The sequence below is a fragment of the Zeus faber genome (genome assembly GCF_960531495.2).
Source record: "Zeus faber genome assembly, chromosome: 20".
Taxonomy (NCBI): domain Eukaryota; kingdom Metazoa; phylum Chordata; class Actinopteri; order Zeiformes; family Zeidae; genus Zeus; species Zeus faber.
Genome location: NC_137207.1, coordinates 28,747,465 through 28,760,999, shown reverse-complemented (window position 1 = coordinate 28,760,999; position 13,535 = coordinate 28,747,465). Strand labels below are relative to the sequence as shown.

The following is a 13,535-nucleotide window of genomic DNA, read 5'->3' as shown; positions in this document are numbered from 1 at the left end:
TCTGACTTTGTTCAAACAGAACCTCCTTCAGAGTACTTTTTGTGCACTTGGTCCATTTTTGTATAAATATTTATTATTTCACTTTGCACTGTAACATTCACCAACTATATTTATTTTTATAGTCTATACATCCATACCGCCACTTGTCTATATTCTACATATAGGTACTTCACACTTAAGACCTAACTGTTTAACGACTTAGACCAGCTCTCCAACCAGTCGGTATTGTACGCTGCGTATAATACTATAATACTGCAGTGTGTGCGGGCGTCGCAGCGCCAAGCATCTCATCGTGCATCACTGTTCTCAGTCTCAGTCTCGTTCCCGCAGTCTGCCAGTATTCACTACACTCACATTCGCCATGCCCCCTTACCAGGAAATAACACTATATATACTATATACACTAGATATACCAGCCACGCCCTCCTACCGTGAAATAACACGGGTCGTCGCTTATCGACCAATTAGCTTAACAACCTGGTCTAAGGAACGGAACTCATGGTTAAGTGAGGAGTACCTGTATTTTTTATACTAGGACTGTCATGTTCATTACATTTTAGCCGAATAAGAATATGAGCATGACATAATACATATAATATGGAACTTACAAATTTGGGTGGTAATTTTCCTCAGCTCAACACTAATTCACATTCTGTGTATTGCGATGAATTTAATATTGACCCTAACCCTCGGCATTAGGGTGGAAACATCTAATTATGGAGTCTTAAGGGTTTTGAAGGCTAAATGATCAGCCCAGATTATTGCGATCAGATGATGATGTGACCATAATTGCGACGGCTCTAATGTATATTGTGTTTTACATTTTTAAGCTTTATGGTCACTCGTTTTTCTGATTGTGTAAAACAATGCACCCGCCAGCACCAAGTCAAATTCCCTGTCCACGAAAATGTACTTGATTATCCACCTGATTGCCCACTGCGACAGGCACATCCTCTTCAAGAAAATTACTAAAATAAATTCTTTATTAAAACAGTGATTACAGTCTGGATCTTAAACATAGGCCTTTGGCCCTAGCAATAAACGTATCCTCTCTACTTAGTGACAGCATGATTGGCAATGCTACGTAGAAACACATCATTTTAAAAGTAGTAGAAGTAATACAAGTAGCGTGAACAAGATGCTTACGCGGCCACACAATATTGTGCAATGCCGTCTAGTTCCATGTGACCCAACAAGAGAATGTTGAGAACGCCGTTCTGCTGGACGGGATAGTTAAACGTTAAATGACACTTCATCAAGACAAGACATGGTAGTTTGGATCCACAGGTTTTCGAAAATCTCTTTTTTCATATTGACCGCACGCTGTTGAGGGGAGCAGTTTACAGCTCGGAGGTTCATTGGAACCAAGACCTTGGAGCGCAACAACCATCCATTGGGTTTGTCATCCTCTCCTACGGCCTCAATGCTTTTGGGTGCAGAGGGTGACAATGGACTGTCTGCTCAGTTCAGACTGTTTTGCTGCCACATGTAGAAATTCTCATAACTCTCTCATCTTCAGGCTCCTCACATTTCCTTCTCGGGCTGTTTGCCGTCTCTATCTATAGTTTTATTTTCCTATCATGAGCAGACAGTTAGACCTGGGTAACTAGAGGTTCCCTCAGGTACAGGTTCCCCCCTCTGGACTCTCTGTTCTGGCTGGCACAGAGCCCCCCCAGCAGGGTCCCATTCAGGGGGTTGCAGGTACTCTCCACCGTGCAGTAGTCTCTCTCCAGATCTCTGCCTCCCCTTTCTTCCCATGCGGGCTCCCCCTCCAGCTCCTCCTCTTCCCAGAGTGCCGTCTTGACATGCTTGTACTCGGTGTGGTCCTCGCACTCTGTCTCGCGGTGGTAGAAGTAGCTGAAGTTGGACACAATGACGGGCACAGGCAGTGAAATGGTCAGCACGCCAGCGATGGCGCACATTGAGCCCACCAGCTTTCCCCACACGGTCTCTGGGTACATGTCGCCGTAGCCCACCGTTGTCATGGTGACCACTGCCCACCAGAAGGAGTGCGGGATGCTGGTAAAGGACGTGTTGGTGTGGTCAGCCTCGGCGAAGTAGATGGTGCTGGAGAAGAGGATGACACCGATGAAGAGGAAGAAGATGAGCAGGCCGAGCTCCCGCATGCTGGCCTTGAGGGTCTGGCCCAGGATCTGGAGGCCCTTGGAGTGTCGGGACAGCTTGAAGATCCTGAAGACACGTACCAGCCTGATGACCCGAATGATGGCCAGCGAGGTTGCTGGTGAGGCGTCGTTGTCCTTGGCCATCTCAGTTCCCAAGGTGACAAAGTAGGGCAGGATGGCGCTGAAGTCAATGATGTTCATGACGTCCTTGAAGAAGTGCGTCTTGCTGGGAGCAGAGGCGAAGCGCATGATGAGCTCGAAGGAGAACCAGCAGATGCACATGCTCTCCACCAGAAAGAAAGGGTCATGGAAGACGTTGGATGGAGGAGGCATCAGCTCCGACACATTCTTAGCACGGGAGTGGTATTTGTAGAAGTACTCCTAAAGGATAGAGAATAAAAATCTTTTTTCAACCCTAGCCATATTAAAAACAACCTCGCGGAATGCTTTACATTTGAGTGAGAAACATTGTGATCTGCTGCAGCTTCTCACTGTACTTGTATGCCATCCAACAGAACAAAACTTTAAGCCTAAAAACAACGTTAAATCTCCTTTGTTGAAACACGGGAAACTTGCCTTATGCATGTTGAAATGTGTGATGGGGATGAGAGTTCGCCATGTAAGTGTCAGATATCTCAGGGTGATAAAAACTAGTATCTATCACTTTGTACCGTACTGGGGAGCAATTAGCAATACACCAACGAACATAGTTGACAGGACGTCAACATAGCAACGCCTGGTCCCATCTGTCACTCAAACTAAAGAACGCCCCCAGGGCGGCTTGAGCCTGGATCCCTTATACACCTTTTGAATTATGAAAAGTAGTTACCATAACTTCAGTAATATTACTTATTCTAAAAGTGACGAGGATAGCATATTCACTTGGATTTCGATTCAAGTATATCTCTTTGTTGGGGCTGTAATGTTATAGGCAGACTACACGACTTTCAAAGTGGTCAGGTCGCTGTACTGTTCCCATGACTGATCGGCAACAGGGGGTCACACATTACAAGATCTTTCACCAGGAGGAATCCCAAACAAGTCCGTCGGGTCCAAACTACATTTTGTCACCAAAACACACGCGAGAAGTGACACCAGAAATGACGCGATATCATGCACGGGGGACAGGATTATTCATGTTTTTTTTATATTCTTAATCACTGTAAAAACAATTTTTTTAAAGGAAATATATTAAAAACCTGTGTCTGCTCTCATTGGCTGTAGCTCGTTAGGTCACTCGCGACTCGATCCCAATACTACCAGATATTAAACCTGCTTGATATGTCGCCAACACTCGTGTTGTGAGCAGTTCACACCACACGCTTGCTCTGATTTGCCTCCAATCTCTAAAAACCTGTCGACGAGTGAAAAATCAGCCCGGGATCACTTAGTCTGAACTCAGCATAAGCCGCCGGTTAGGGCAAAGAGATAAAAAACAGATCTGTACTTGACAGCGAGGTTTGAGATCCTAACAGCTGCTTGACATCTGGTGTCGATCAGTGTCTGAGGAGGTGGTTCGCTCTGATCGCTCTGATCGCCCTGATCGCTCGGTAGCAGGTCGGTGACAGTGTTTATTAATAAAGAGAGGACATGGATGTGTTGATGAGTTTCACGGGGCTCTCCTAGCACTAAATTTAGCCCCTCTGACTTCTTTGAGAAGAAACATGAGAGCGCCTCGATGCCCTACCGCTCTTCTTCCTCCACCTTCGGAGCTGCCAGAGCTTATGGATATGTCTCTGTCTCTCTCTCTCTCTCTCTCTCTCTCTCTCTCTCTCTCTCTCTCTCTCCCTCTCTTCTACGCTACCACATTCCTTCAGATGTTTTGTCCGCTGCCCTAGAAACTAGTAAGGTTGGAATGTGTTGGCATGACACAACAGGAGCTAATGATCCTGCCTGACTACGCCATCGGAGGACCCGGCTCACCTTTGCCACTGTGTTCCCTCATTTGTGACCTTTGCTTAACACTTTTTCCTGCTCTCTCTCTCTCTCTCTCTTTCTCTCTGTCTCTCTCTCTCTCTCTCTCTCTCTCTCCTCGCTCTTTTTTTAAAATGTGTAGTCTGATCGGCTCGCCCGCTCTCCCTCTACTCCCCCTCACTCACCCTGTCCAAGTGTATCAAATTTAACAGCCGACTAAAATAATCATACTATGTACGTGGGTCAATGTCTCTCTGCTTTCAGGTGTTGTAGCGATAGTTTCCCGGCTGTGGTTTGTGGAGCTTAGCGCATTAAAGTACATTTATATCTGTGTTTCATTGGGGTAATTAGTCAATATGATCCTGCATGTCCCTGGTAAAATTAAGATACTGTTAAATTATAATTGTGTTTTTTGTCCACAATAAAAATATAACTTCTCATGATATCATAATTTGAGGTTTGGTGGAGTTTTTGTCTGATACATTCTATAGACACAGATACAGCATGAACAACCCATTCAGGATGACTGCCTCCACTGATGTGGAATAAGTCACCTGACACCTCTGCATGTGTCATGCGATGTGAGTAGGAAAACCTTGGCGTACAGTTTAGTGAAGTTTAAACCTGTTCAGGAACCTGGGCTATGTTGAACAGGCTTTGCAAGACAGGCACTGGTTTGTCCGGGTTTAGTCCTGGTTTTGTAGAACTGGGTGTTTTGTGAGGTAGGTTTTGTTGCTTCCTGCCTTCTCTGCTGTGGCCCTAAAAAGACAACAGAATCTATTCGCCATCTCTTTACCTCATTCTTTCTTCCTTTTCTCCATCTTACTTAAAATTCCCATAAAAAAAACCTTGGACACTTCCTCCTTCCATCTTCCCTCCCTTACCAGAATGCCTCTCGTCTCCTGTTTCTTTGTCTCACCTCCCTCAGCTCCTTCTCGTTCCTGAAGTCCGGCAGCGTCTCTAGGCAGAAGATCAGAATGGAGACCACAATCACCATGACGCTGATGATGGCGATGATGCGAGCTCCCGAGGAGGACTCCGGGTGCTCAAACAGCATCCACAGCCTCTTCTGGATCTCATTGGTGGGGAGCGGACTCTCCTCCTCTTTTGGGAAGCCCTCGTCCTCTTTGAAGCGGTTCACAATGTCCTCCCCCAGCTCATAGAAGAGAAGTTCATCCATGAAGATGTCGAGTGGGACGTTGGCTGGCCTCCGGAGCCTTCCTCCTGACTGGTAAAAGTAGAGGATGGCGTCGAAGCAGGCTCTGTTCCGGTCCAGGAAGAGCTCATTGCGCAGGGGGTCAAAGTAGCGCAAACGTCGGCGCGGGTCGCCCAGCATGGAGTCTGGGAACTGGGCCAGGGTGCGCAGCTGGGTCTCGTAGCGCATCCCAGACACATTGATGGCCAGACGCTCAGTGAGTGCCCAGCCACTCCTCCACAGGGATCCGGACCGCCGCCGATCCGCCCTCTTCTCCTTCTCCTTCTCGCTCACCTTGATCTCCTTCTCACCCTTCTCCTCGCTGTTGAGCTGGTTCTTGAGCTGCTTGTCGTTCTCCCCCGGGCTCTCCTTCTCCAGGCCTCCCTCCGTCGCCCTGTTCTCCATTCTGCGTGGTCTCCTTGGTTCTCCCGCTCTGTGGAACGTCCGGACGGGCTTTCAGATGAGAAAGTCTGTCTGGAAGGCAGCGATGGATCAAGTCTCACATCACTAGGTCTGACTGACTTTGATAGGAGAACGACAGGAATAAAAATGTATTTTTTTACAGTCAAACATCCTTAATATCTGTGACAAACAGAGCAGAAACAACTACTAAAAGTGTGGTTTAGTTCTAGGTGAAAACGCTGGTTGTTCAACTTCAAACTATTAGGCAACAGAATGACCAGCTGTTGAATGGCCATTAGTGACGCTGTTATGACGACTATTGTTACTGAATAAACTTGAAGTAAAAACTCACTCTGTTAAAAGCAGCCGCCGACGGGGAAGAGCGTACCATCTGTCCATCCGTCTGCCATCTTGTCTGTCCGTCCTCAGCTCTCTTCTTCTGCCATCCAGCACCAACTGTGCGTCGCTCTCCCCCGCGTGTCTCACGTTGTCGGTCCTGGAGGTTTTTCGGGAATGCTGTCCTGCTGAAATTGAATCTAAAAAAGACCCCCCCCCCCCCCCACACACACACACACACACAAACACACACACATACACACACACACACTGGTCCACTTCGTTTGGTTGGGGGGGGGGGCTGCAACCTTCACCTCCCTATCAAATGTCAGGCCCTCTATCCAGCACGACGTGGTCACGTGCTCCAGCTTGGGACTGGAAAACATCTTATCAACACTTTTTTATGTGATGAATTATTGGCATTAAGTGTGAATGGAGCTGAAGTTAGACACAATCATCATGAGTCCCATAAACTCTGGAAAGACGGGGTCGATGGATGTGATTGAACAGGGGCTGACTCATTCCTTTAGTTTTCTTGCACATCCTAAGACATAATTTCAATTAAAAAAAAGACCGGTCAGTTCGCTTGTACACATGCACTGAATGTGGCCAAAAGGGCTCGAAGCTCAGCACCTACCAGAGACCATTACTTCACCTCTTAAAATAACATTTTAAAAAGTAACCGTACTTTACAGCACTTTGACATTGGTATCAGAACATTCACACAGGGTTTCTCTTTTGTTTTGAGTTTCCTTCTCGACACAATTTGACCCAACTTCAGGTAGAAATTGATTTCCTCGATACGACTAACCCATTTTAATTATTATATTAAAATGGTAATTATAATGATATAATTATTGTATTATATGAATCAATCAATAGATCATCCTCCGCATAAACAAGAACAACAATGATCATTTCATCCTAGCTTCCTCATCCTAGCTCCTATCGGAAATTAAATCAAAACAATGAATCCTGTGAACACCGGAACTGCGTCAATTAATGGATCAGCCTCCACCAGCGCATCTATTTGTGGTGTCATGACTCGGTTCGGCCACCAGATGTCGACGCCTCTCAGACACAGCAAGCTGCAGCGGGGCTCTGCAGACGTTGTGTCATGGCTGCGGTCCCCTCTGCATCACTTTATTCATCAAACACAGCACACATCATTCAAAAAAGGAGCATTTTAATGTGCTTTTCTTGTGCTCCACCACCGCTGCGGGCTCTGCAGCTTTGTGGAGCTGTGTCTGCAGCTTGTCAGCAAGCTGCGTTTGGTTGACGGTTGTGACGTCATGCGGCAGCTTGTTGCTGAGCTCCACATAATCAATGGGTTTTCTGATCTGCAGCCATGTTGGCTCCCTGCACCGACAGAAATGTATTTTTAATTGTATTTATATATTTTTTTCACATAGTCTGTCATTCCTGTTTCATGTCAGGTTTATATATATATAAAGAATTTTTATTTTTGTTTTATTTTTACATGGAGCGTGTTCAGCACCTGCTGTTGACTTGGCTGCCCTGCTGGAGAGCTGTTGAGCCAGGCATTATCAGGCTCACATCACTTCAATCATCAGAATATCAATAATCAATACAAATACATTTTTTGCCTAATATGTTGCGGAATAGAGCTTACCAATTATTGCTGCTTTTGTTGTAAAAAAAAAAAAAGTAGGCCATTAATTAAAAAAAAATATATATATAATTTTGTAATATTTTCCAAATGTATTAGAAGTAGCCAGCAAAGAGCTCCTATAAAAAGTCAGAGGTGAAGGTATTTATTTATGTGCTGACACACAACATACAGCAGCAGATTAATTATTGGACTTCACACAGAAATGTCACACAGACCTTCACGCCGTTTATCACTTTTTTCATTTATTTAAAGTTCAGTTCAACGACTCTTAAGCAATTTTTAATGTTCTGAAAAAGCATCTCATGACTGTTCAATCATCACAGCTGCTATGAGGATCGCTTCACATCGGATCGCGTTGACATTCATACGTTGTAAGTCTCCTGTGTTGAAATATGTTCAATTATGACACTATATTGATATGTTTCTTTTTTTATTTTTTCTCTTCAAAATATAAAAAGATAGATAACATTCCATTGAAATATACTTTGTACAGTTCTCGATGAGTTATTCTTTGTGTTCCGACATTTCAATAATAAAATCCAGCGTTAAGTCTCAAGCAGACATTGTGGTGACCCCCCATCCCACCCCCCATTAGGAGTCATTAGCACTATATATATATATATATATATATATATATATTCTGGTAATGACCACAATACAATGAAGCAGTACCTAAGTCTGTTTTACTCGTGGCAGCATGTAGAGTTCACACATGATAACACGTCTTATCTTTGGAACGCTTATGAGACTGCAGGGTGGCCGTAACAGCGCTTCCTTCGTCTCACCTTTGACTCTTTTTTTTTGGAATGTTTATCGATTTGGGGTTGAGAATCTGAGATGCATCCAAACGTAGTCGGATGTATTCTCTATTACAATGATGACTAAAACAACTTACATAAATAAGCCTAAAACAACACAAAATTGATATTTTAGCATGTGCCACAATTTTGCCAATCCAGTTATTAAGTGGGACTATGGCGAGCCGTGACGCCCACATTTGAGTAGCGTACGGTGGAAATACAGGTGAAGGTTGCATGACCCAAATGCAGAAGGAATCAAAATCAAACACAAAAGAAAGCTGTTGTTTTAGCTTTGGGAATCAGGCACACAGAGCAAGGGGGGACATGCGAGGGGGACCGTCAACCGCCTCCAAAGCCACGACAGGACTCCTCCCGGGTGCAGGACCAGGAGGCACCAGGTCCCAGGGTTCACCCTTTCCCCAGGTTCACCCGGTCCCCCGGTTTAGAACCAAGTCCCCCAGTTCAGAACGAGGTCCCAGGGCCCGTCTCAGAGCAACGTTTAGTTTGATCTGACGCTGGACTCTGTGTCTCTGTCTCTCAGTTACATGTCATGTTGTCATGGTAACTTACGCTAAATCAGCGTCACAATATTTTCAGCTTGTTTTCCCAGAACACTGATATAAAGCAAATACACAACATATTTGAATATGATATAATCTTCATATGTATTCAAAAAATATTACATTATAATATTAGCCTATTTAAAATTTGCCTTATTCTAAATATATATTGCAGAAAACAGCTTCCCAATTATTGCTGCTTTTGCCAAAGTAATATATAAAAATATAACCATATATTTTAAAAATAAATGTAATTTAGTCGTTCACCTCTTCATGTTTCATGTGATGTGAGTCGGAAAATCTGGTCAGATGTCAATCGTTAAACCAGTAGTTTAACGATTGACGTTTAAATTTGGTCAGGAGCCTGGACATTGCGAGACAGGCCCCGGTCGAGCTCGGTCAGCCCAGTTTAGCCCTGCTTCTGCAGAACTGAGTGTTTTGTCGCCCACATAGACCCCATCACGCTGATGTTTCACGAGCAGTTTTGAAGCAATAAAACAGACTTAGCACTCAGACATTGTCAGTCATTCTGTTCCATGTGACCCAATAAAATGGCAGTATTACGCAATAGAAAAGGAAGGACATCTTCAGCCTCGGATGTGCGCCGACAAACCAAACAGAGGAAACGATAGGATGACAAACCTAATGACCAACAGAAGTAAAAGAAAATGCGTGTGTCAGACTCTTGTGAATGTGAATCTCAGACCGCTGGGAGGGGAGCGCCGAGTTTTTGCACAAAGTCGATGGAAGTGGAGCTCTGAAATATTCATAAAGATCTCACTTTGCCACCCCCCAAAGCTTTCTAAAACGGGAACCAAAATAATAGTTTCAAAAAGGGAACAGAAGAGGAAAGAAAAAGTTATGGTTTATTTTTGCAAGTTTACAAAAGTTCTAGACCCTGTAAAACCAGCAACGAGCCAACAAAGTCCTTCAACGGTTGCCGTTGTCGATACGCTCCCTGAAGCCGGCCTTTCTGCGGTCCTCCATGTTGCAATGTGTTGCACTGGGTGTAGAGGCCGTCTCTAGAGCTGCCTGAGCACAGACCTGGACCAGCCAGGACCTGAAGCCTCATCTGGACTAAACCAACCAAGGATGAGATGAGAACCGTCTGCTTCAACCTTCAACCCTGATCCCTTAGTTTCTAAGCCCCAACAACACCCTCCCCTCAGTGGCCACCGGTGCCTCACTCAGCACGACCTCTCTGCTCTACCTCATAGTAGCATCATTAAAGTACTTAAGTGACATCAGTTTGGAAGCTCTGGGTCTTTATGGCGGGTGCCTGCATGATTGTGTTATGTGCTGCGGTGAGCTGCCAATTTGGTAGGCGAACAATAAGAACTCCACGGTTAATGACAGACGCTAGACTTGACCACCTGACACACGATAACACAAGCTACCTTTTACACACTCATGCCGACACAGGAGAGTCTGAGAAGCTGGAATTTGTCCCTCCAAGGAAGACGGATCTGCTCTATGACACAGTGTTCATAGTTACCAGAACTGGATTCATGACAAACAACCAAAAGGACTTAAAGGAGGAGGAGGAACCCTTTCACCAGGTTTCCCCCTCTGTCGAAGAGGTCGACAATCAAGTCATAATGCATGCGTTTTTTTACACGTCACTGTGAGGCGTTCACATTATCGTTATCTATAGACTACAAGTTATGATGTAAGAAAAATAGCAAACCTGCTACATCCACACGTACCATCAACACACCTGAGTCCCTTAGAACACACACAAACTTTGGAATGGCGGTTGGTTCCATGCAAACCTGAAATCTCTCTGGGCTATTGGCCTCTCTGGGCTATTGACATGTGACCAAGAGGCCATCATGCCATGTCACCCTCCGAAGACGGCTGCTTATCCCAGCTAAGAGACCTGCTGTGGGACAACCAGGCACCTTCTCCATGGCCAAACACTTGGCCGTTGGAGATAACCCTCAAGGGCATCCCTTCGCCATGCTACAATCATATGATAAATCTTTTTTTTTATTGCCAAAGGAAAAAAACAAACAGTAATTTAGTAATTGATCCTCCAGTCCAACCAGAACAGTATGGCGTGCTGTTGTTCTACAACTGCTGCTACGATAAGTTGTGCAAATGATTTGAAAGAGGAAACATGAAGATTGCAAGTGACCATTAAGGATGAAATCCATGTCTGCTTAATGATTGAATGCTCCCTTTTGACTGAATGGCATAGTGTTTGGAAAAAAACAAACAAAAAAAAAAACGCCACAACTCGGAACAATTGCGGCGTCAGGTTGAATAATATGGCGGCCATAGTAGCCGAGAGATTTCAACATAACATACGTCAGACAGACATGGTTCAATATTCACATTTTTTTTAACTTTTCAAAACAAAATATAGCTCTTCTCTTCCATTATAATCTTTTTTTTTTTTTACATTAATTGCATATAACATTTTTTTTAATTATTTCTTTTCTATATATTTTTGTATCGCTAGCACCCTTGTCTTCAACTAAGGGCTTGCAGTAAAGACAGTCATGCAGATTAGTCATGCTGGTTAACAAAGTTACAAAAATGCATTATCTTTTGTGTTTTTTTCTGTGTTTTTTTTTATTTCCTTTCGGCGTTAAGCCTGTATAGTCCACGCTCCTCTTCTGGACACATACGACCACTCCTCTTCGTATTTGTAAGGTATGTATATATATATTTTTTTCGTTATTTATTCTCGTGTTCTTCCTTCAGAAGTCCACAGATGGTCCATTTGGTTTTTATCAAAATATAGATATGTTCTCTTTGTAGATCTCACTGTTCATCCATCTTCACTGATATTCTCCATCCCACTGTCTATCTGTACTGTCGGGTCTGTTTGTCCCTGTTCCGTCTGTCTTCGTCCGGAACTTCGGGGTCGACTTTTCCCTCGAAGGGCTTGGCAGTTTGGGGCCGCGGGAGCCATTGGGGGAAGGGCAGTAATTGGTCTCAGGGATTCTTGTGCCCGTATGGCAGTGTAGGCCGTCATGTCGGGCCGGACCAGGACCGGTGTCCCGATTGGTCCCTCTCAGAGGAGATTTGACAAAGTCTTGTCTATCCACAAGGCTCAGGAGGCTACTCCTCACTCAGCGCTCAGCTCCGCTGGGATGACTTTGGCTGCGTTACATGGATCAGAGGAGACGATGGATATGTGGAGTGAAGACTTCACTCTGAGCGCATTTTTCTCGCTTGTCCATGTTGAACGGCTGCAATGTCATCCAGCGGAAGAAAGAAGATGGGCTTTTTGGGGGGAAAGATATTTTTACATCGGCACACGAGAGACAAAGACATCAGGCCCCCCCCCCCCCCCGTCACCTGTGGCTGTTTGGTGATGGGTTCTATACCTTAACATGGTCGAATGTTTTGGGGCGTTGTGCTACATGCGCTTAGTGTTTCCAGCTGCGTTACAGTGTGTCTGGATGGCAGTGTGTTCACAGGTGATGGAAGACTTTACTCTAAAGCACGTGGAAGTTAATAACTTGATCCAGGGACTTTTTCGATGGAATGTTTCTTAATTTCACATTGAGAATTGTTTTATGACGTTCTCAGTCGATTGTGTGTCAAGGAATATCAAACCGACCAATCAGAAAGCCCGATTCTCTGTCTCTCATGTAAAAAAAAAAAAAAAGGTATACATATATATATATATATATTTTTTTTTAACTCCAGGGGAACAATGACATCTAAAACATCTAAAAACATCTCAATGCATAAATTCCTCTCGTCGAACTGCTGACGGAAAAACTGATTTCCCAACCAACAAATGCTACAGTTTGTTAGCAGAGATGCTACGTTGTCCTTCTGGAGGAAACGGTGGCGAATTTGCTCAGTGGAGCGCCCCCGACGGAGCGCTGGGGTGTTGTGGTAATTTGGAATGTGTTGTCGGGAGTCCATCTCTCCCCCTAGAAAGAGGGTGTTGGTTCAACGCCGGGTCAGTTCTGCAGAGAAGGAGCACTAAAGGTCGGTCGGACATGTTGGGAGTTCCAAGAGGCTGCTTTGGTAACGGCATGAGGAAGCGATTCTCAGCGTTTCCCGGTGTTGTGTGTCCAGTGTCGTCATGGCAACAGGTCTCCTTTTTAAAACGTCCATCGTGTCAGGCACCTTGCTAACCCGGCTCCGCTGCTAATTCCCACTAGAAACTTAATACTGTGGAGAGAAGAACACACACATGAGACGTTTTCCCAATTCAACTTCCATTACGTCCAAACTTTGTAATATGAGCACACTGATTTGATTTGACATTAATTTCTACGGTAGCTAAGCTAAAGTATACCATGTGACTACAGTGGTCTAATGGGAATTAGCCAATTACAGAAATGTTTTTCTGTGTCCGGTGTAAAATATAATGGATTAGTGTTACCTGCAGACTGCTGGAAACTGTGCACGTGACAGTGAAATGCACATTCACTCTGACTGACAGACAGACAGACAGACACACACACACACAAACACACACACACAGACACACGGACACACGGACAGACACGTTAAACCTGTCAGGAGAAAGTATGAACACAGCAGAGTGGAAGCGAGACAGACGGGCATCTGTCCTTTTAACAGAAACACAAACTTCTTTTC

At 44.6% G+C, this 13,535-nt stretch overlaps 2 protein-coding genes across 5 annotated transcripts in view; both read right to left on the bottom strand.

The window, feature by feature from the left end:
• Nucleotides 1–965: 965 nt before the first annotated feature.
• LOC307245850 (potassium voltage-gated channel subfamily A member 7-like) lies at nucleotides 966–6,205 on the bottom strand. Of its 4 annotated transcripts, none has more exons than XM_080021556.1 (3): nucleotides 5,987–6,205; nucleotides 4,957–5,753; nucleotides 966–2,504 (listed from the first exon to the last, which is right to left on the bottom strand). In XM_080021556.1, the coding sequence occupies exons 2-3, from the start codon at nucleotides 5,635–5,637 to the stop codon at nucleotides 1,593–1,595; spliced, it is 1,593 nt and encodes a 530-aa protein (XP_079877682.1). In that variant the 5' UTR covers nucleotides 5,638–5,753; nucleotides 5,987–6,205; the 3' UTR covers nucleotides 966–1,592. The 4 variants fall into 4 exon arrangements, with proteins under 4 accessions (XP_079877682.1, XP_079877680.1, XP_079877683.1 ...); XM_080021554.1 differs by having other exon boundaries at nucleotides 4,957–5,665; XM_080021557.1 differs by having other exon boundaries at nucleotides 4,957–5,706; nucleotides 6,023–6,205.
• A 1,620-nt stretch (nucleotides 6,206–7,825) lies between these two features.
• Nucleotides 7,826–13,535, bottom strand: part of LOC307245848 (voltage-gated potassium channel KCNC1-like) — a gene marked incomplete at both ends in the record, with an annotated part of 50,962 nt that continues 45,252 nt past the window's right edge. Inside the window, one exon of the mRNA XM_080021550.1 lies at nucleotides 7,826–13,103. Coding sequence (XP_079877676.1) covers nucleotides 13,090–13,103 — 14 coding nt within the window. The remainder of the gene's footprint in view (nucleotides 13,104–13,535) is intronic.